This window comes from Choloepus didactylus, chromosome 13, assembly GCF_015220235.1.
Source record: "Choloepus didactylus isolate mChoDid1 chromosome 13, mChoDid1.pri, whole genome shotgun sequence".
Classification (NCBI taxonomy): domain Eukaryota; kingdom Metazoa; phylum Chordata; class Mammalia; order Pilosa; family Megalonychidae; genus Choloepus; species Choloepus didactylus.
This window is the reverse complement of record NC_051319.1, coordinates 31,532,573-31,552,515: the sequence shown is the minus strand read 5'-3', so window position 1 is coordinate 31,552,515 and position 19,943 is coordinate 31,532,573. Positions and strand designations below refer to the sequence as shown.

The window sequence follows — 19,943 nt, the reverse complement described above, 5'->3', positions numbered from 1 at the left end:
GGCCGCCCCTTAGAGGCTGCTCCTATTTGCTCTACCTCGCTCCCGGCGCAGACCCTGTGCCACAGCCACTGCCGGGTACTGGGGAGGCACAGGAGCTCTCGAAGGTAGAGCCGGGGCAGCGGGGCCACGACTGGGGCCTGCTCTTCCGCACTGCGAGGAGGTCCCGGGCCGCTTGGCTACTGGTCAGCCAGGCCGGGAGAGCTTTTAGATCGCCGGGGACTGCGAGGACGCTTCCGGGTTGTCGAAAGGCCCACTGGCTGCTTAGATGCTGCGATCTCCGCAGCTAGTGGGTTCACCGCCTCAGATTGGGTGCTCTGAGCGCGGAAAATCTCGGGGCGGATGCAGCCTGAGCGGCCCCGTCGGGCAGCCACGTGGCCCCCGCAGTCCCTGGGAGGCTCTGTCTCTCTGGATGACACACAGGCTCTGGCCTGGGAAAGATGGCTGGCTCTGCGTGTGTAATGCAGTTGGGGACCATGATAGCCACTAAGGAGACAGCCCAGAGGAGAAACCCATTGCGCTGGGTCCCCAGAAAGGTCCGCAGAGCACTGGAGCAGAGCACCGTCTGCTCTTCTCTTCCCCTCAGACTCAGGGCCTTCTGGCTCCTGGACTGAGTCCCCGAGGGAGTTTGTAGGGTCACGGGAAGGCCCGCTCTTCCTATACTGTGCAGGTCGGACCTGGGCTTGGATCCAGGATCAGAAGGGCCGTCGGGCTTTCCCAGGTTGTGGGCAACGCTCCCATCCGGGTGGCGCAACAGCCAATTTACCACTACCCACTCCCTGCCCCGGAGCAAGCGCCGCTCAAGTCTCCTGTCTTGGTTGTTGTTGGAGTCTCCACACACTGGGTGTCTGGTGCTTTGGCCTCCATATTGAAATTAATTGAAAAATACGTTTCCGACCTACGAAAATGTTTATCTGTTTTCATCAGAGGGATCACACTGTAATGAATATATTTACATCTCATTTCAAGAAAGGCAGGAAAGAACAGTGAGCTCTTCGAGGCAGCTCGGCTCCTCTCCCCACTCCGCGCCAGGGCCGCAGCCTACCCCGCCCTACCCCAATCCCTGCGCTCGGCTATGGGACAACCTGGGAGGGCTCACGGAGACTTCCTGGAGGGTGGTCAGGGGTTAAATATGAGCTCTCCCCTTGGCTGTCCTACCTGCCGGGAAGTCAGTCTCGGCCCAAAGATGTTGCCCCAGGGAGTGGTACAGAGGACGCTGCGAGGGGCGGGGTGGGACCCGCCAAAGGACACGCGCGGCTCAAGGGGCTGGAGCCCTACACACTCTACTCTCCAGCCACTCTAGGGCTCAGGCCCATCCCCATGCGGGCCCGGGTAGGGGTCATGGACTTACAGGGGCTTCTCCACAGAAAGCGCGGCCCTGCCCATGCTGAGCTGCACCCAGAATATCAAAACTTCCAGGGGCTGGAGTGCAGAAGCTTGTTAATGCACTTTTTTTTAAAGAAAAATAAAAAATAAAAAAGATCTGGAGACTTCTAGACAGCAAATTGAAGGCAGAACATTATCAGTGACTTCTGAAAGTGAAGTTCTTGCCTCATCCTGGCCTGTTTGGGGATAGGGGAAGGGATGAGATGTGTTATTTTAAAAGATCTGGCTTTATTAATACGTTAAGAAAGCGCTCCCTTGGCAGTATGTGTTCTCGCAGCGCCGGCTTGGATTCTAAAAAACATTCATGCTCCGAAAGCTGTTACAGAGCGTTGCCCCCCACCCCCACACCTACCCCACGTACACCCAATGAGAGGCCTCGGGGAGATTTCTGCCCTCGAAGGACCACTAGCGCGGAATCAACCGGCCCCAGCCCTGCTCCCATACTCCCAGATTCTGGATCCACGGCCCTAAGTGCCCCAGGGAGGCCCTTCGCTCTACCCACCAGAGCTGAGGGATCCTCCAGGGAACGGATCCTGGAGGTATGGGCAGATTACATCCAACTCGTCAACGGACCGTAAGGGGGAGCAAAGCCAGGTCTCGCCGCGCTGAGGCCCCAACTTTCTCTTTCAGGCTGGGAGAGGCAGGACCCTCCAACCGCCGCAACTACCCACAGCACAGAGGCGTCTGAGAAATGCCTTCCCTCCCCCCGACCTTCGAATCTGCTCCTTCATCCTTCTCCCTAGATCTCCCGCCCGGCGAGTTCCCGCCTGCAGCCAGGCCCCCGCCTCGGTGCTACTGCCGAGTCACTGAAGCAGGCGGTGCTCCCTGTGCTTGGTGCGTGAAGACTGGGCTCCAGAGCGCGACCCTGCCAGCACCAGCCCCTGTCCCATCTGCGTGAAAGGCCGCCCGTGGCCGGCAAGGTCGCAACGACTGCTGTCCAAGACCAAGGCGCCCTGGCCTCCCTGCTGACCCCGTCCCACTCAGAGCCCGGCCTTCCACTTCTACAAAACCAAGACAGCGGCTTGCTTTCAGGAAATGAATCCAGCCAACTTGGCTATAGACCTTAAAAGTCCCCCCGTCCCCCACGATTCTAATGGTAATTGAGGTGGATGTTAATTGTGGGGTTCTCTTGCACTGATGACATCTGTCAAGCAACCAGACACGTGGGTTTTGCTAAATTCTTTTATTTTTGTTTAAATTTCACTTCAATTTTAATTCTTGAAGAACAGCTTCGACAACATATATCGCACTCATTATAAGAAGCAAAGGGTTATATCAAAAATTATTAGTATAGAATCACAGGAAATCTGGTTTGGAACCAGAAAAAAATACAAAACAGATATAGATACATAGACACAGGACAATTTTTATAATTATTTGGAAAATGTTATTTTCCCCTAATTCTTGTTTTTTTTCTTTATGCGCATACAATGTTTAAATTTTACAAAAATGAAAATAAAGACTAATATTTTACAAAATGAATAACAATGTTCAGGGTGTGTCTCTGTGTGTGTCTGTGTGTGTGCGCGAGCGCATGTGTTTCTACATAGGGTTCAGTCCACTTCCATGTGTGGTGTTTTCTGTACAGAATATATCCACATCCGTCCACAATAAGTCCTGGAAGGTCCATTAGTCTCCTTCTGTTTTATTAAAATTCTCATGACACTCTCTTCCCTTTCTTTTTTTCTCACCCGACAAAAGTCCTTTTTCTTTCCCTTCCAATTTGCTCACAGTTCTGATCCTAAACGAGTCTCTTTTTCTCCTGGTTTGCAGTTTCAGTTGCATTTCTGCAGGGTGGGCTGCTCCTGTCCCAGCCCGCCTCCCCCCTCCTGGCCTGCCTGGCCCGCCGCACCCCATGTGTCAGCCGCCCAGGCGTCCCGGCGGCTTTGGAGTCCTTGGCTCAGGCCGATCCTTCGAGTCTCTAGGGGGGCGGGGGCAGGTGGGAAGCGCCCGAGGTCTAGGAGCATTGGATGGACATGTAAGGCCAGTTGAAGCTGCTCCCAGACAGTAACATATCACGGATGAGAGTTTCGATGGGGGTTTTACCTACCAAACGGACGAAGAAGAGCTGCTCGATGACGGAGGAGGACACCGTGCGCAACGAGGGCAATCGCAGCAGCAATTTGCCAAAGCGGCTCGGCTGGTTGGGGTACTGGCTCCTCACGTACTCCTCCAGCGCACACTGCGACTTCTCCTGCAGGCTTTCGATGTGGGCGGCATCCGATAGGCCACAGGCGTCTGCCCGAGCAGCCACACCAGGGAGAGACGGGGGAGGGGGCACACGGTTAGGTCGGCGAGCAACAGGGACATAAACGAGCCACACACACTCACGCATTTTTTTTTAAGGACAAAAAGAAAAAGAAACCAAATAAAAAATTTTAAATCCTTTTTTCCACACCTCCCCTCTCTGTTCTTCACCGTCTCCTTCCTCCAGCCCCCAACACAAATAAAAATAAATCAAGCCCCTACCAAGCCTAGGGGAGCTGAGAAGAGAAGCACACACTTGCAGAGGCAGCAACCACTCTAGTCTCTTTGTTTTTCCTCTTTCACCTTTGGATTAAATAATGTACGATGCTGAGCCATGTTTGCTGTGTGTAGCAACCTGTCCTTGGCCTGCAGAGGAGCATCTACCTGCCTGTGCTCATTAAAGGGAGAACTTTTGCCCCATTTGCCCCTGATTTCAGGGTGTTCGGGAGCCCTGAAAAAATATGCAGCCTGGGGGCAACTAAAGGCTTCTTGAAGTCTCTTCTCAAGCCCAAACGACCCCAACCAGAAGCCTCAAGGAGAACCTAGATTGTGTAGTGAACAAACACATGGGAGGGGGTAAAGAATCATGGGCTGGCAGTGCCTGGAATCAGATCCAGTCCACATTTAGCAATATAGGAGTTGAGATTCACTATCTATGCAAGCGAGGACTCTGCAGCAAATCCTCCTCGATGAGGTATACACTTCTATCTGTGCCTTAGATCAAGTAATTGAAAATTGGTCACATCTCTGTAAGCTGTATAATAATCAGGAGGAATATGGCTCAGTTACTCCAGGCTGCAGAAAGGAGACATCTGCAGTGATCAGACACAAAGCTGGGCTAGAGGCAGCAGCAGCAGCAGCTGCTGCTGCTGCTTCAAAGCTGGGGAGTGGGGTAGGGGTGAGAGGGGATGTGAGGAGAGAAGGTTCCCGTGGAATGACCCAGGGAGAAAAAGGCACTTTCATACAATGAAGGCATCTCAAAAAATTGTGTGTTTATCTCACATCAACCAAGAACCTTCTTGGTCCTCTATAAAAATATTTCAAGACAGCAGATAATATTGTATCAACTAACTAAAGCAGGCAAATAGAGGGGAAGGTAGAATCAGAGGAAGGAAGTGAAGGTTTCCTCTCCTGGTTCAAATATGCATGTTGTTTCTTATATTAATAATAAATATTTTAAAAACAGGAGGATCACAGAGGAGCTCTTAGCCAGTCAGGAGGTTGACTAGAGATCAAAGGCAGAGTTTGCTAGTATATATTACCCAGGAAGAAATCCATGCATGGCAATGCCCCCAAAGGACATTGTATAATTATGAATGGGCAAGTGTGACCCTAAGAAGACACAACAAATGATTCAAAGTGAAACCTGTGTGTGCTGAGTTTCTAGCTTTATGTCTTTATTTTTCAAGAACTGGGATTTACAAAGCATTCTAATACCTTCATCTACAAGGCTATGGCCTCCAGCAAAAATACAAATAAAATTAGCAATGATTCAAGAACTTCTGAGGCAAGTCCACTTTGACCCCAGATTCAAACTGGGTTCCTCTCAGATGTCTAATTACTCTAGCCAGCCGCTTGGGTGCATCCACCCTGGCCTGTCTTGGGAAACCGGTGAGGTTTCTTGGCTAGCAGAGCCAGGGCAGGAGCTCTTTGGGGCTTCACTACTTAGAGAGGGGACCCTGAGGTCTGCCTTTGGCCCTGCTGCTAACCTGGCCCTGCTGAGTGGCACCATGCAGACCCATATTTACATATATCTTGCTTTACATGCATTATCTGCCATTATACCACAGGATCGCTTTCAGCCCCAGATAATGCAATATGAAAAGGACCCCCTGATACCCCAGCGGATTTTTTTAAAGACCCATATGGTATCACCTTCAGGTCAGTACAATATTTATTTGATATCTATGATTGGAGTCCCCAGAGTGCAAGGTCACTGCTCGACTCTCAGCTAAGCCACTCTAAAGGAGGGAATCCAGGAAAAGCGTGCTCAGCTGCTTCCATTTTCTTTCCTCTTTTGTAGGCAAAATGCTTGTAGCTGGGCCCGCCTGCCAGGTACTAGCCAGCCAGCTCCGTCTTCTCTGGCAGGAGCCCTCATTTTGGCCTGGCTTCCCACTCTGGTTATTATTCACCCCTCCCACTGCATCAGGATTCCCCCAACTGTGTACAGGCTCTCCGATCATTTGGGTGTTTGCGGTGGCAGAGCTAGGTGATCAGGCGGTATAATGCACTACCTGTTTACATTCCATGAGTTATACTTCAGATAAGAAAAGGAGGCAGAATGTGCAAAATCCATGTCTCACTTTTTATACAGTAGTGTCAATGTGGGAACCTTCAATATTTCTTCTACAGTATATGGAAAAGAAATTATGTAAATAAATAACCATTACTGCCTAGGCCCTGCCGGCTTAGCCTTTGTAGTGCAGAGAATGTATTTCATGTTGTGCATTCAGAAGAGTTTAGTGTTCAGGAAATATAGATGTAATCAGCTGCCACAACTAGAAATCAAAGTTATTATTGTTCTGAAAATGGATTTATTGTATTTATGTTAACTAGATGGCTCCTTTCAGGGAAGGTCTCATTTATTTGAGGGAATATTTAGGTGTATGAATTAATGAGTTTTTTTTTTTAAAGTAAGTTCAGGTCACGACCTAGTCCTTGGATGCAGTCCAGAATATTAAGGATTAAACATACCATCTGAAGGTCAAATGTGAAAACCACCATGGGGGACCCCCGTGCCAGCTTCAAATACTTAGCTGGAGCAAACTACATTGGACAATATGTCTAAAATTGTCTTTTCCATCATTCAAAGTTTGCTTAAAAGTTGGATGATTTTGAGAAGGCTTCCCATGAATTCCCTTCTGGCTAGCAATCAAAACAACTTTAGTCAAAAGTGGAAATGTGTTGTATGGAGGAAGGGGATAAATTACTACTGACAGCTCTATTTCCATTTTCAGATATTCTGCTTGCAATTTTCCAACAAAATAATGTTACTGTTTGCTTCTAGATCCCCTGCACCTTGAAGACTTAGTTCAAGAAAGTTCTTTGGGAAAACTTTTTTTCAGTGGAACATCTTTTACAAGGGTGTTTTTGGATGGAAAGTTGAAAGGAAAGCACTAATAATTCCACCATCTTCCCTGCACACTGCACGGTCCTCGCTTTTCTCTGGGAAAGGGCATGAGATCAGAAAAGTCAAGGGGGTTCAAAGAACCTTACAGGGGCAAGGAAAAGGGAGGGGAGACCTTTCTTGAGAAGACCTCTGTCCAGCTCCAAGAAACATTTCTGCTTCAAGACACATCTCTGGGTGAGATTTTAAAACCCCAGCTTCTCTGACACTGGCCTGCTTTCTGATGAATTTGGCTAAGGAGCTGGGGGTAGTGGAGAGCCAGCCAGGCCCAGGCCTGCCAGAGCTAAAGCAGCCTGGTCACTGCTTCCCAGGCTCTTTGTCACTTTTGAAAAACACATTTCCATCAAGTCTTATTAAGATAAAATGCATTCAAACATGGAGAAGGCTATTCAATAAATCTTCCATTTGTTTTAAGGTTCACACTTTATCCTCTTGCAAAGAAAAACTCCCTCTCCCACTAACAGACCTGCATTTGCTCTGAGAGTAAAAGGGGGGCAGTCCAAGTCCACGGCTCTGGCCACCCTGCATACAAATGAGATGTTCCTGTCTAAATAAATTATCTGCTGTTCAGATCGATATTAATACTACATTTACTACATTACAATATTGTGCAAATTTAAGAGTCATTTTAATACAATGTAAATACGATCATTCACGCATGAAAGCCAAGAAATATTGATAGATTATACCACTGCTTACTGTTCAACAAGGCCCTGGGAAAGGGGTTTTGTCATCTCTGCTCAAGAATGGTTTTAATTTGACCTTTGGAGGGCCGGACTCGAGAACAGATTTATTAGGACGGTTTATTTGTTCTCCGAATGGAGGAATTAAAAACAATAGTGCCAATAATGGTGGTAAAACTGAACTAACCCTACTCAGAGTGGGCAGGGCCCGAGACCGACTCTGAGCAGCTCTCCTTCCCACCAGCTTCCTTTCTGGCTTTGTTTATATTTCCCCCCACTACCTGCTGTCCCGCGTGTTTATATGTTTCCCTCTTGCGGGTTACAATAATAGAAGTCAGGGAGCGTTCTCAGAGGCTCAGACCGGAGCCCTTCAAAGGCACCGTTAATGCACTTTCCTGGAAGTTAATTTGAACCATCTATCATAAAAGAAATTGTTAACATGCATGTTATCATCGCCTTCACTTAATTTGATATTTTTAAGGCAATCTGTTACATTTCCAATATTCGTGTTTTGCATAGTCAGGAGCTTTATCTCTGGCCGGGAATCCTCTCATCCTTGCGGGTAATCCAGTATTGCTTTTGTTGTTGTTGTTGTTCTATCTTTCTTGTTTAGATCGAATCCGTTTTTACGACCCCCAATAACCTCAGCAACTGCAAACATGAATGGTTTCCGATAACGGAAAATCAGACAGCAATAAAGTGGGATTATTTATGATTTATTTGGGCATATTCTTTTCTCTCCACCTCTCTCTGTGTGTTTCTCACTGTCGGGAAACTCATCCGGGGAGCGTGCCACGCAGAGGAGAAAGGCACATTCCCACATTCTCTTCCTTCTCTCTCCTCCCCCAGAAACGCTGAGCTCTGGCTCTCCATATACACTCATACACACACGCGCGCGCACACCGCACACACGCGCAGCCAGACGGATACACAGCACCACCTCCTCCTCTCCCCCCACCCCCACCAGGCACGCACCCGCCACAGCGGCGGCCCCGCGCCGGGGTCCAGGCCTCCAGGCCTCCAGGCCTGGCCACTGCCGCCCGCATGTGACGCTTCGGCTCCCGCACGGCCGCGCTCCCAAGATGGCAGCGGCGCCGCCGGCCGCGTCCTCGCGCGAGGGCCGCAGGGCCAGGGCCAGGGCCAGATCCGGGTCCGGTGCGGGCCGGGCCGGGCCGAGCGCGGCAGTGGCGGCGGTGGCCGCGGCTCAGGAGGCGCAAGAGACCCGGGGCGGCGCCGAGTCTGAGCTCACTCACAGAGCGGCCTGCCTTCCCCGCGACCGCAGCCTCACCTGACGTGAACAGCACGATGGCTTTGAGGCAGCTGTATTCGGCCGAGTCGACGTGCAGCGCCTTCAGCTTCTCCACCTGCTCCTGGAAGATGCGGATGTGGTCCATGAAGGCCACGACGCGGTCGGCTGACATGGGCGAGGCGTGCAGGCCGGCGGCGGCCAGCAGCGGTGCCACGTGCAACGGCATGGAGCACTGGGCCGCGTTGAGCACAAACAACTCGCTCCAGGTGAGGCGCAGCAGGGACACCTGGTCGGTTATCTGCAGATCCGGGAAGAAGGGGATGTTGCGAGCCCACTCGACGGCGCTGAAGAGCAGGCGTGCAGCCAGCTCGCAGATGTTCTCGATGCCCATGATGTTGTTGGGCTGCATGCACTGGCTGCCATAGCGCGACGTGGGGTAGGGCTCGGCGCGCAGCAGCAGCGAGATGTAGCCCGACAGGTAGCAGTGGCCGTTGAGGGGGTCCCCGTTGGTGAGCGCATACTGGCCTGGGTTGGGCTGGGTTGGAGGCATTCTTCCTCGCTGAACCGCTGACAAAAAGAAAGAGAGAAAAGAGGCAATGTGCATCCAGGGAGCTTGCGAACATCGCCGCGCCGCAGCGCACCCGACACAATGCGGAGGCTCTTCCCGCAGCTACACGCGCCCCGCGCACCTTCTCTCTACCTCTGGATCTCACTCACATCCTACATCGCAAGGAGATCTAGGCAGAGGCCTTCCAGATCCGCGGCCTGATGTGCTCAGTCATCGCCTGCAACCCTGGCCACCCCAACCATGCCAGAACCAGGCCTGACTTCAGGGCCCCCGGCCCGGCATGGACAGCCCTGCTCCTAAGACAAGAAAGTGCCAACCCCTCCGCCACCAGGGAGGAACACACAGAAAAATGAAAGCCGACTCGCCCCTCCAGACTGAAGTAAATCAGGGTTAAAAAAAAAAAAAATAGTTGACACCGGAGAAAGGTCGCGATTCTAGGCAAATGCCTAGAGGCCTCCTTATTTGCAAGCAAGCAGCGTTTTGCTCATAAAATGTTTCCATATTCTCTAAAAATGCTATAGAATTATCCTTAAAATAGATACAAGTTGCATACCCTACTAACCAATTACAACTTCTGAGTAGAGAACAAGTATTCTGCACCCCTCCCCTCTCCCCTCCACCACAGAGCCCCACACAAAGTTCTCGCTATTAAAAGCAACAGAAAACTGAATATTTTCAAGAAAAAAAGTTGAACTTACAGTAGCCAAACATTATTGGGAAAAGTGGGAAATATAATTAATGTCTGTCCTGTGCGGTGGTGCCACTGCAACCTGCAGCCAGCTTTTGCCCAGTAAGTGCACGAGCTTGCAACTGCAAAAACACTGGATTCATTAACCATCTGAATGCAAAACGTAAGCATGCTTTGAGTTCTTAAAGCTGACCAAAGTTTTTTTTTTTTTTCAAAGTGTATGTTTTACTTCAGCAGCGCCAGCATTTTAAATTGCCATGTAAACAAAGCCAACTTTAGGAAAAGTTAGTGCTACTGAACTCTCCCCTAACAAATATTTATAGATATACCCATGTACACGTAGCTGTCTTAATTTCAGGTTTTGCACTATTTTCTTAAGTTTGCCTTGATTCTAATTTTAATACAAGTCCAAGTGCAATTTAAGCTCTTAAAACAGAACAGCTAGAATACCTTTTTCCTATTATAATTTTGAACTTTGCAGTTATTTTTCAATTAAATGAGAGCACAATTCAAAGTTGGTTTTTTTTTTTTTTTTTTCCCCCAGATGCCTACAAAATCTCCCTGGAGCTAGGAATGAAGTCGTCATATTTGCCTGCTCCTTGAGAGCTGAAGGATTTCAATTTCTTTTCTTGTGGCATATAAAATATAATTTTAAAGTCAATTATAAGGAGTAATCTGCATTCTGCAAAATTGACTGGTTTGCTAATTTGACTATAAGACATCTTTAACGATTGTCGGGAGATAAACTTTAACAGTAAAAGACTAAATATATTTATAAAAGAAGTGCTGCATCTCTTGCCACATGAACATGAAGCACATCTAAAACCAACATCAAAGTTGTGTTTAAAAAAAAAAAACAACATACAACACAGGGATTAAATGATGTGGAAGCTCATGCCAGCTGCAAGTCTCTGCATTATGGCCAAATCAGAAGGATCGGTAAATGCGTTGTAAATTGTAATTTGTATGCAGTATTTAAACAGAGGGTGGAGTTTGATGAAGAAATAAAACGAGTATCATGCTTCTTTAAAAATGACACAACTATGAAAGCACAGTTCAATCACAAACTTTCCTTTCAAAGTAGAGGGGTGAAAACAAGGCCACAGCTCCAGAGGAGGCAGCCCCCAGCTCCGTGGAGAGGACAGGGAACCAGTGAACGGGCCAGAAGCCCCCCTTCCCCCCTAATTAGATCTACAAGTGCAATAAATCTCACTCCTCTTTCCCAAGCTAAGCTTCCAAAAGGATGATGGCAGCAATGAATCTACGGTTCAGGATACTTCAGCTCCCAGCCCTCCCCCATTTTAAATAAAGGATATGAAGAGGTGGAGGGAAAAATGGAATGCAAAAAACACAGAAAAGGAGTTTTATGGGGAAATAAGCACTCCCTTCCGGGTTCATGCCAGTACAGCCCCAAGCATCCTCATGTACACGCCGGAAAGACACACACCGAGCACATCCAAGACAGAGGGAGAAAGGGGATTTTAAGCCACAACTCACGATCCCAGGGACACAATCCCGAGCAGGCAACGGGCGGGGTAGGGGAGCCGGGGAGAGGAACGCAGGCTGGGAGGAGGAGGCAGCGGCAGCGAGCTGGGGGGCGGGAACGCCGGGGGATGAGGGCAGCAGGGACAGGGGAAGCTGGGACCGGACGGGACCGTTGGAGCCCCAGCCCCACACAGCATCCACCCCCACGAGAGAGAAAGAAAGTGGGCCGGGCGAGCGGGCGAAGCGCGGGGAGACAAGCAGAGAAGAAATATTCACCTTCCCGCCTCATGCCCACTTTGAGGCACTTCTTGAGGCGGCAGTATTGGCACTGGTTGCGGTGGTGCTGGTCGATGGGACAGTTCCTGTTGGCACGGCATGTGTAAGTTAAGTTCCTGCGGACGCTCCTCTTGAAGAAACTTTTGCAGCCCTCGCAGGTAAATTGGCCGTAGTGCTTGCCGCTCGACTTGTCCCCGCACACCACGCACTCAATGTGCTGCTGGCTCTGGCCCGAGCCGGGCGGGCCCTGGCCCTTGTCCCCTGCCGTGCCGGGGGTGGCAGGCGCTCCGGGCTGGCCCGGGGTCTGCGGCGTGTGCGGCGCGCCGGAGCCCGCTTGCTGCTGCTGCTCCCCGGCGCCGCCGCCGCCGCCGCCGCGGGCCGCCTGCGCTGCGGGGTTGGGGCCGCCGGGGTTGCCCCCGGCCACGTCGTCCTGCGGATCTCGCCAGCTGCTAACTACCATTGCCATATCTTTGGGCCCGGGGAGCGCTGGGGGGAGCCGAGCTGCTCGCCGAGGGCCGTGGGGAGCGCAAGAGCGCGGGGAGGGGAAGGGGAAGGGGAAGGGGGGAGGGGGAGGGGGCGGGGGGCCCGCTGGGCGCCCCGGGGTCGCGGGAACCGAGCCTAAGGCGGGCACCGGCCACCGCCGCCGCTGCTGCTGCCGCCGCCGCTACTGCCTCGGCCGCCCCGCTGCTGCTGCGCGCCCGCCCGCCCTGCTGGCGTTTTGTTGTGGTTCCTGCTGTTTTCTTTCTCTCTTTTTTCAGCCCCCCCAGGCTCTCAAGCTCCCCCCTCAACACCCCTGCTCCCCTAGCCCGCTCCCCCCGCACTCCGTTCCGGGGGGGGCCGCACTCTCCTTCCCCCCTCCCCACCCCCCCCCCGCGAGCAAGATCCCTTCTCTCGCTTTTTTCTTCTTCCCCAAGTTGCAAAATCAGAAATGGCACAGGCAGCAGCGGGGAGCGGCGCGGGGCGCTGCGCCGGGGGCGGCGGGCATGGGCCACGGCGCGCGCACACACTCGCCCTCCGCCTCGCCCGCACCCCCGCGCACACACACTCGCACACACACTCGCTCACCCGCGCCGGGCGCCCGCCCGCCAGCCGGCCGCCCGGGCTACGCGCAGCGCGCGGGCTGAGCCGACATAGAGGAAGCCGGTGAGGGCGGAGGCGGCGGCGGCGGAGGCGGCGGAGGCGGCAGCAGCAGAGGAGGAGATCGTGGCTGCAGGCGCCTCTGGAGCCGCCGCCTCAGCAGCTGCGGCGAGCGCCACTGGAGGAGCCCCGGCCTGGGCGGGGGTCCGAGCCGGAGACTGGGCTACAGTCGGAGCGCGAGCCGGGGCCCGGGCCGACTGCGCCGCCGCTGTCCCGGCGGGAGCCCTCTCCAGGCTCGGGAGTGCGGGAAGCGCTGGGAGCCAAGCAGGGCGCGGGGTGAGGCTGCCGGTGGCGATCAGGGCGCGCGGGTATCGGGGGGCCAGGTCCAGGGCCGGACGCAGCCAGCCATTCAGTAAGGCAGCGCTGGAGAGCGGGAGGAAGCCGGCGAGGAGAATCACACACTTTGCTCTTTTTGTTGTGCCGGTGGCGCCGGGCTCTCGTTGCCTTCTCCTTTCAGGAGGTGACGGAAGGGGGAGAAAAATTCGGGATATTCACGCCGGCGACGAAATCACAGCGAAATTGAAAACATAAAAATCAGAGCAAAAAGAATTGGGAGGAAAAAAAAAAAAAAAAAAAGCGAGAGAGACATCCAAAGTAGGTCGAATAAATAATCCGCTTCTTTTTCTCTTTCTTGCTCCTTCTTCTGCTTCTTCTGCTATAACACAGAGAGCTAGTTAAAAAAACCCTGGAGATCGCCCAAAAATGTTCTTTTTTTAGTTTTTTAAATAAGTGCTCTTCAGCCGGGAACCAACACCCTCCCTCCAAAAAATATCATATATGTATAAAATAACGATAAGAAGAATACGAAGGGGTGCCTCCTCCTCCTTTTTTTTTTTTTAAGTTTAGCTCTCTCTCTTCTGCACGAATGGAGTAAAAGAGACAAGGAGGAGGGAAAGAAAGGAGAGAAAGAAGGAGAAGAAGAATAAGGGGGGAACAACTAATAGAATATGTAAGAAAGGAGAATGGGGAGAGGGGAGAGGGGGAGAGAAGAGAGGGCGAGAGAGAGAGAGAGAGAGCGCGCAAGCAAGAGAGAGAGGAGAGAGAGAGAGCGAGAGAGAGAGAGAGAGAGAGAGAGAGAGAGAGAGAGAGGGAAACAGAGGGGGAGAGGGGGAGAGAGAGAGGAGAGAGACCCAAAAATTGAATGCGTTTAAACGGGAGGACTCGCAGAGCAATGTTTCCGAAAGGGGGATCTGCGCGAATGTCTGTATATAGTGAACTTTGACACTACTATTGAAACTGACACGTTTCTATGGAGATCGCTGCCTTATATGGAGCTCGTGTCAAGGAGCCAAGAGAAGGGCTGCTGGCAACTGATAATCAAAGGCGACTGACTGGTCAGAGCCCTGAGTCGGGGGGGGGGGAGAGAAAATGGGAGGCTAAGGTTAGCCAAGCCTCCCGCACGCCATTGGTTGGAGAGCCCCTCCCCCTCCTCTTTTTCTTTCTTTCTTTTTTTTTCCCCCCTCCCTCTTAGCTACCTACTGACTGGGATGGCGAGGGGAGGAGGAGAGAAAGTGAGAGAGGGGGGTGTGCTTCTGACAAGCACAATTTACATTGAGATCGTCCTGCGCTGCTATTTACTCTGAGACCTGATTAGTATGGGTCGTCTGTGGTCACACACACACACACACACACACACACACACACACACACACACCAGAGGGGGAAGGGATGGCGAGGGGGAGAATGTTTTGCGATGGAGCTGAAAAGAGCATTAGAAGGAAATTATTTTGGTTTCCTCTTAAAAGTTTTTAAAATTAGATTTTATGAGCGTGAAAAGAGAGTCATTGAAAATGTTGGAAAAAATTAATGGGAATGAAACCCATATCGTTTTACTGATTCGTGAAATATACTGGGTTTGATTGTTTTCCTCAGTTATACAGGAATAAACCAAGTCTGGCTTCTGTTAATCTTATTTCCTTTATAGAAACAAGGTACTATTTCCCTATTTTTCTTTTACCCAAATACATCTTGGTTTTAATGGTTTGATTATGACGAAGCAAACTACTGCTAATTGCAGCTATTGCCACAAATTCGATCCGAATCAACTGTTTCTATTGATTCCAAAGATGATTTTTAAAAATTAAACTTTTCAATCCATCTTGTTTTTCCTTTTTTTTTTTTTTTTTGGTAGTATCTTCAGGCTGTTCCAAACGCCAAACAACGCTTCGATAAGTATTAATAAAACTGAAGTAAATCCCGATTTTGTTGTTTGGAGGGGCTTAGTGAAGACAAGTCAGAGTCCCGGAAAAGGAGAGGGCGACAGAACGAGAAGAGAAGGGGAGAGGTGGAGGGGGGAGGGGGGAGACAAGACAGAGAGGGGAGAGGAAGAGGGAGGGGGGAGGGGGGAGGGGAGGGAGGCAGGGGTAGAGAGGGAGAGGGAAAGGGAGAGAGAGGGAGAGAGAGGGAGAGGGAGAGAAAGAGGGAGAGGGAGGGGAGAGGAGAGGGAGGGAAGGAGGGGGAAAGAGAGAGAGGGAGGGGCGGGGGAGGGAGGGGGAGAGAGAGAGAGAGAGAGAGAGAGAGAGAGAGAGAGAGAGAGAGAGAGAGAGAGAGAGAGAGAGAGAGGGAGGGAGGGAGGGAGGGAGGGAGGGAGGGAGAGGGAGAGAGAGAGGGAGACCCGGATTCCCGGAGGTGATTGGTCGCGGGAGGAGGGGCCGGCGGGAGGAGGGATCCCGCCTTAGGGCCTGCAGGAATCGCTGGTTCGGGCTGCCACCTAGCGGACGGGAGCTGAGCCGGGTCGACGCACAGCAGAGTCCCTCCTCCACTCCCCGCAGGCAGCCTGTGCCTTTTCTCCAAATGAAGACAACACTTTGAAAATTCTTTCAATGGATTTTTTTTCCTTGAAAGATCGTACTGGGAGGAAAATGATACTTCTGTTAGTTACATATTCTCCAATCGCACACTTGCATCCCCCACGTTTTGAGATCGCTCCCCTAGGCAGGCTTAGGCGGGCGCGGAGTGGCGCGGAGTGACAAAGCGGCCGCTGCAGCCGCCGGGGTGGGATCCCAGCTCGCCCGCCAGCCTTTCGACTAGAGAAGGCGTAAAAGTTTGACTCATCCAGAGCTCCAACACGCCTTCAGGTAAAGGTGGAAGTATACATTCACGCTGTATAGACAGATGAAGGGTTTGTTTTTAAAATACTGATTCTCAATTTAAATCTCACAAAGGAGTTTGGGAAGCGGTGCTGTTTGGGGTGCTTTTTGCGCTTTCGGGTCTCTCCAGCCTGCAAGTCGGGAATCGGCGACCGCCTAGTGAGCAGCAGAAGAGATGACTTTAAAGAGCAGAATAAAGGCTTTCCTGTGCCTGCCCCCCGTCCCTCCAACTCGAATAATGGAGAGACTGTCAATGCACTCTGTGAGCGGCCGCCCATTGTACACAGTTGATGGAGAGGAGACAACTGGGAGCGACAGGGACTTCTCTCCCTTGCCCGTCTCAGAAATAAACTTGCCCATGTATCCTGGTCAGTTAAAAGATGAAATAAATACGATTAAAGCAGACCCCTCAAAAGCAAACTTTCAATATACAAATTCTAAATTTTAACTCCCGAGACTGTACAGAGGCAGGGAGTGGAGGACAGAGGAAGACAGGCAGAGAGAGAGAGGGAGGGAGGGAGGGAGGGAGACAGCGAGAGGGAAAGAGCGCGGAGAGAGACGGAGCGTGTGGGAGAGGAGAAAAGAGCAGGAGGAAAGAACAAACGCCAGGCAACCGGAGGCCAGCTGGACTCTAGGTCCGCGGGCCCAGTCTCCTTCCGACCTTGGACCTTGCGTCGTGGGCACCAGAAACGAGAGTCGGCCAAGCCCTGATCCAACCAGGCGAGTAAAGCAATAATTATTGTTTCTTTTGAACTCGGGGTTGGTAACGTGGACAGGCCGGGAGGCGGCCTTGGTCCTTACAGCTGAGGCAGCCAGAGCGGAACGACGAGAACTTTCCGCGGGGTCTGCGGGGCAGCTGCCCTCGCCCGGCCTCCGTCCCCTGCGGCGCGAAGGCTGGGATCGAGGCCGCCACGTCGTCTTGGAGGTGAGGATCGCGCCGGCGGAACATCAGTGCAGATTCAAAAGAGGGCACCCCTCTCCCCGCCCCATCCTCTATCCCCTACCTCCTCTCGGCGGGAAGTGGCTGCGGGGCCTCCGGGCTCCGGCGGGGGCAGTATGACCAGTACATTTAGCTCTCCCTACGCCTCCGCCGGTGCCAAGTCCGAGCGGACTACCGAGCTAAGCCCGGCTAGCCCTAGTGCCCACGCCTAGCCTGGCTGGCCGGCCGCGCCGGGGCCAGGTGAGCTCGGCCCCCGCAGCCCACCTGCGGGCGCCGTTTATAATGCGATCCCCTAATGGAACGCTATCCCCTAACTTAACACGATCGATGGCTGCCTGTTTGATGAGGGCGATAATGTCAGCGGATTAAAAGAGGCACGAAGCCGCTCTCTTGAACCGGGAACCCGCAGCAGCGTGGCGAGAGAGCAAAGGGATCCACAGCCCCGAAGCGGAACCAGATTCCTTGCGCCTCAGCAAGCGGTTTGGGGGCGGGAGGGGGGTCGCCTCCCAAGGGTGGGGACCGAGGGGGTGTGCATGTGTGAAAAGGAGAGCCTCAATTAAAATGAACAAGAGCGCCTTCCTCGGCGTTGGGCAGCGGCGCGCGTTTGCGTCAGAGGGCGCGCAGGGCGGGCGCAGGGCGGGCGCGAGGGGCGGGGAAGCCTGCGCCGGGGGCCGCGCCCCAGAGCTGGGTGGGCAAGGGAATAAGGCGGCCTAGTCAAGCTAGGCTGTTCAGGGGTCGCGCCCTGCAGGCGAAGGGCCAGGCAAGGCGGAAGGGCCAGTTGAGCCTCTCTGGGAGCGGCGATGCCCACCCACTTCCTGGTGGGCTCCTCCCTCCACCCCTCCGCACCCAACGAGCCTCGAAACTTGGGGGAGGCCCCTGGGACCCGGCGTGACCGGGGAGGTGGGGAGAATATAGACTCTCGAGGCTGCAAGCGAAGTCACCAGCTCTTCAGGAAGGAAAGGCAGGAGGGGTGCAGCCTTGGGCCCAGTCCGGGGAGGTGCGCGGAGCTATGGAAGCTCTCTGCTTTTTTGGAGAAGGGGAGCCACTCGCGCTCCTCCGCCAACTTTCTGTAGCGATAGGGGGAAGGGAAAAACCGAGGCTTTTCAAGGAGGTGACTGTACCCCTCTGGTCTCTTTCTGCCCTAGTGGCACCTAGGGTTGAGTTTCTTCTCCCGACCCAGTGCTCCCCAACTAGGTTTGCACACCAGGAAAGAGCTTCTGCTTGCTCTCACAGCCCGGCCTCCAGCAAAATGGCTTCCGTGGAAGGACTTAGGGGGCAGCCAAGGTCTTGGGGGAGCTCAGGCTTGCTCTCTGCAGGGTCGTCGGCTGTTACTGGTCCAACTTGGAACACTCGTCCTGAGCCACATGAGCCCCTCAATGAACCAAGAGATAATACTTGTTGGTGGGCGCACCTAATAAAAAAGTGATTAAAATTGGTGAGGACACTTAGGCCCCCAAACTTTGAACTTCCACACGTCACTCAGCTGCAGGAGTAGAAAATGCAGTTGCATTTTCCACCCTTATTTCATTCATCCTCTCTTCTCCAGATCATTCTCCCTCTCTTCTCAGGCCCTTTACTCCCAGAACCTTAAACTAAGTCTTGGCGTGTGTGGACGTAGCTCTTGGACCCAGAACGTCCGTGGCCCTTGACTCAGCACCCTACCGGAAGCTGCCAGCTGGCAGCTCAACTCTTTCCCGAGGGCTGTCTCTCCTGGTTAGGCCCATCTGGGTAAGGGAAGAACCTCGCTGGGGCCTGGACCCCTGGGGCCTCCTTTCTCGAGTCTCCCTCTGTCCTCTTGATTCCCACAAGTCTGTCCTATACACACAGGGTCTCCATTGTGTCCCAGGACCCTACCAGAAAGTATCCCTCCACTTAGGGAAGAGGAATCTGGCTGTTCCCTTACAATGCCCTTTGCTCAGTGTTAATCACTTTTTAAAGGACCTAACACACAACATTTGATCCCTCCCATCTGGACAGCCAGTAAACAGTAGTGAACTGGTGGGAGAGGGAGAGAAGCAGAGATGTGGGGCCAGAGTCCCGATCTAAGCAGGTTTTATAGCTAACACTCCCTCCTCTCAATATCTTTCTTATAACAAGGCTGAATCATTCTAAACTAATCCAATGAACTCTTTGAAATTGGCATTTTGCTCTCCCAAAACTCACCCACCCTATCATTCATTTTGGCTTTTTGGTAAATCATGTGGAACAAAGGTGGTCTTGTAAAAACATTTTCTAATTCCAGTTCAAGAGCCATAAGACCTTACAAATGACCTGATGTGTGTAGAAAATTCTGCCCCATATCTCGCTCCTACCCCTAAATCATTAAAAATGGTATTATTCTGTTTAGAGAGACCACAGAACAGAAAGAATTTTGTTTTATCAAGTCCATCTGGAGAGATGAACAGGCCTGCAGTCACAGAAAGAAAGGTCAGTTCCTCTGATCTTGTTGCAGACCTTTCCCAAAGAGCTTATTTTAAAGGTGCTGAATCAATTAGTCCCCCTTGGCATGCGATTAAGGCCAGGAAGGAATGCAGTTGAAGATGATGTATTTAAAATGGTCTTGCACAGATCTTTTGGAGGAAAGGGTGAGGCACAAGAATGTCCATTTAATGTTTTGTGATTATTAAAAAAACAGAAACAAAATAAACCAAAAAACCCCAGACATCTCAGAAGTGGCTAATCTCCCCAAGATTTAACTGTCTGTATTGTGGCTGCCCAGCTGTAAAAAGTTCTGCCTTTGTCAACACAAAAACAAAGGTGGAAAGGCCAAGTTGGAAGTTGAACTTCTGCTGGACTGCCTGCTCTTAGCCTGCCACAGATCCAACAGGCTCACATGCTCACTATCACTCTGGTAGCCTAGGCACTTTGTCACCTTTGGGTCGAAACACTCAGAGTTAAGTGCAGACCCACTTTACCTTAGTAAGGGGTTGAGTTTGCTAACATGAGCCGGCCATTTAAAGCATATGTTTTGGAAAGGAGATAAGGGAAGCACTTCTCTCTTTTGTCTGGGCACTGACCTTTGGATGCAAATCAAGTCTTTTTAGAGAAGGCAAAGTGACAATCATTCCTAC

General features: G+C 52.0%; 2 protein-coding genes across 2 annotated transcripts in view; one reads left to right on the top strand and one right to left on the bottom strand.

Annotated features, from left to right (window-relative positions):
- The window catches only part of FAM172A (family with sequence similarity 172 member A), a 546,681-nt gene extending 536,099 nt beyond the window's left edge, over positions 1-10,582 (top strand). Inside the window, exon 11 of the mRNA XM_037800716.1 lies at positions 10,490-10,582. Coding sequence (XP_037656644.1) covers positions 10,490-10,548 — 59 coding nt within the window. The 3' untranslated portion in view covers positions 10,549-10,582. The remainder of the gene's footprint in view (positions 1-10,489) is intronic.
- Positions 2,552-12,442, bottom strand: NR2F1 (nuclear receptor subfamily 2 group F member 1). The gene is made up of 3 exons (XM_037800709.1): positions 11,707-12,442; positions 8,729-9,256; positions 2,552-3,621 (listed from the first exon to the last, which is right to left on the bottom strand). Exons 1-3 carry the CDS (start codon positions 12,170-12,172, stop codon positions 3,341-3,343), a joined length of 1,275 nt encoding a protein of 424 aa, XP_037656637.1. The 5' UTR covers positions 12,173-12,442; the 3' UTR covers positions 2,552-3,340.
- Positions 12,443-19,943: the final 7,501 nt, after the last annotated feature.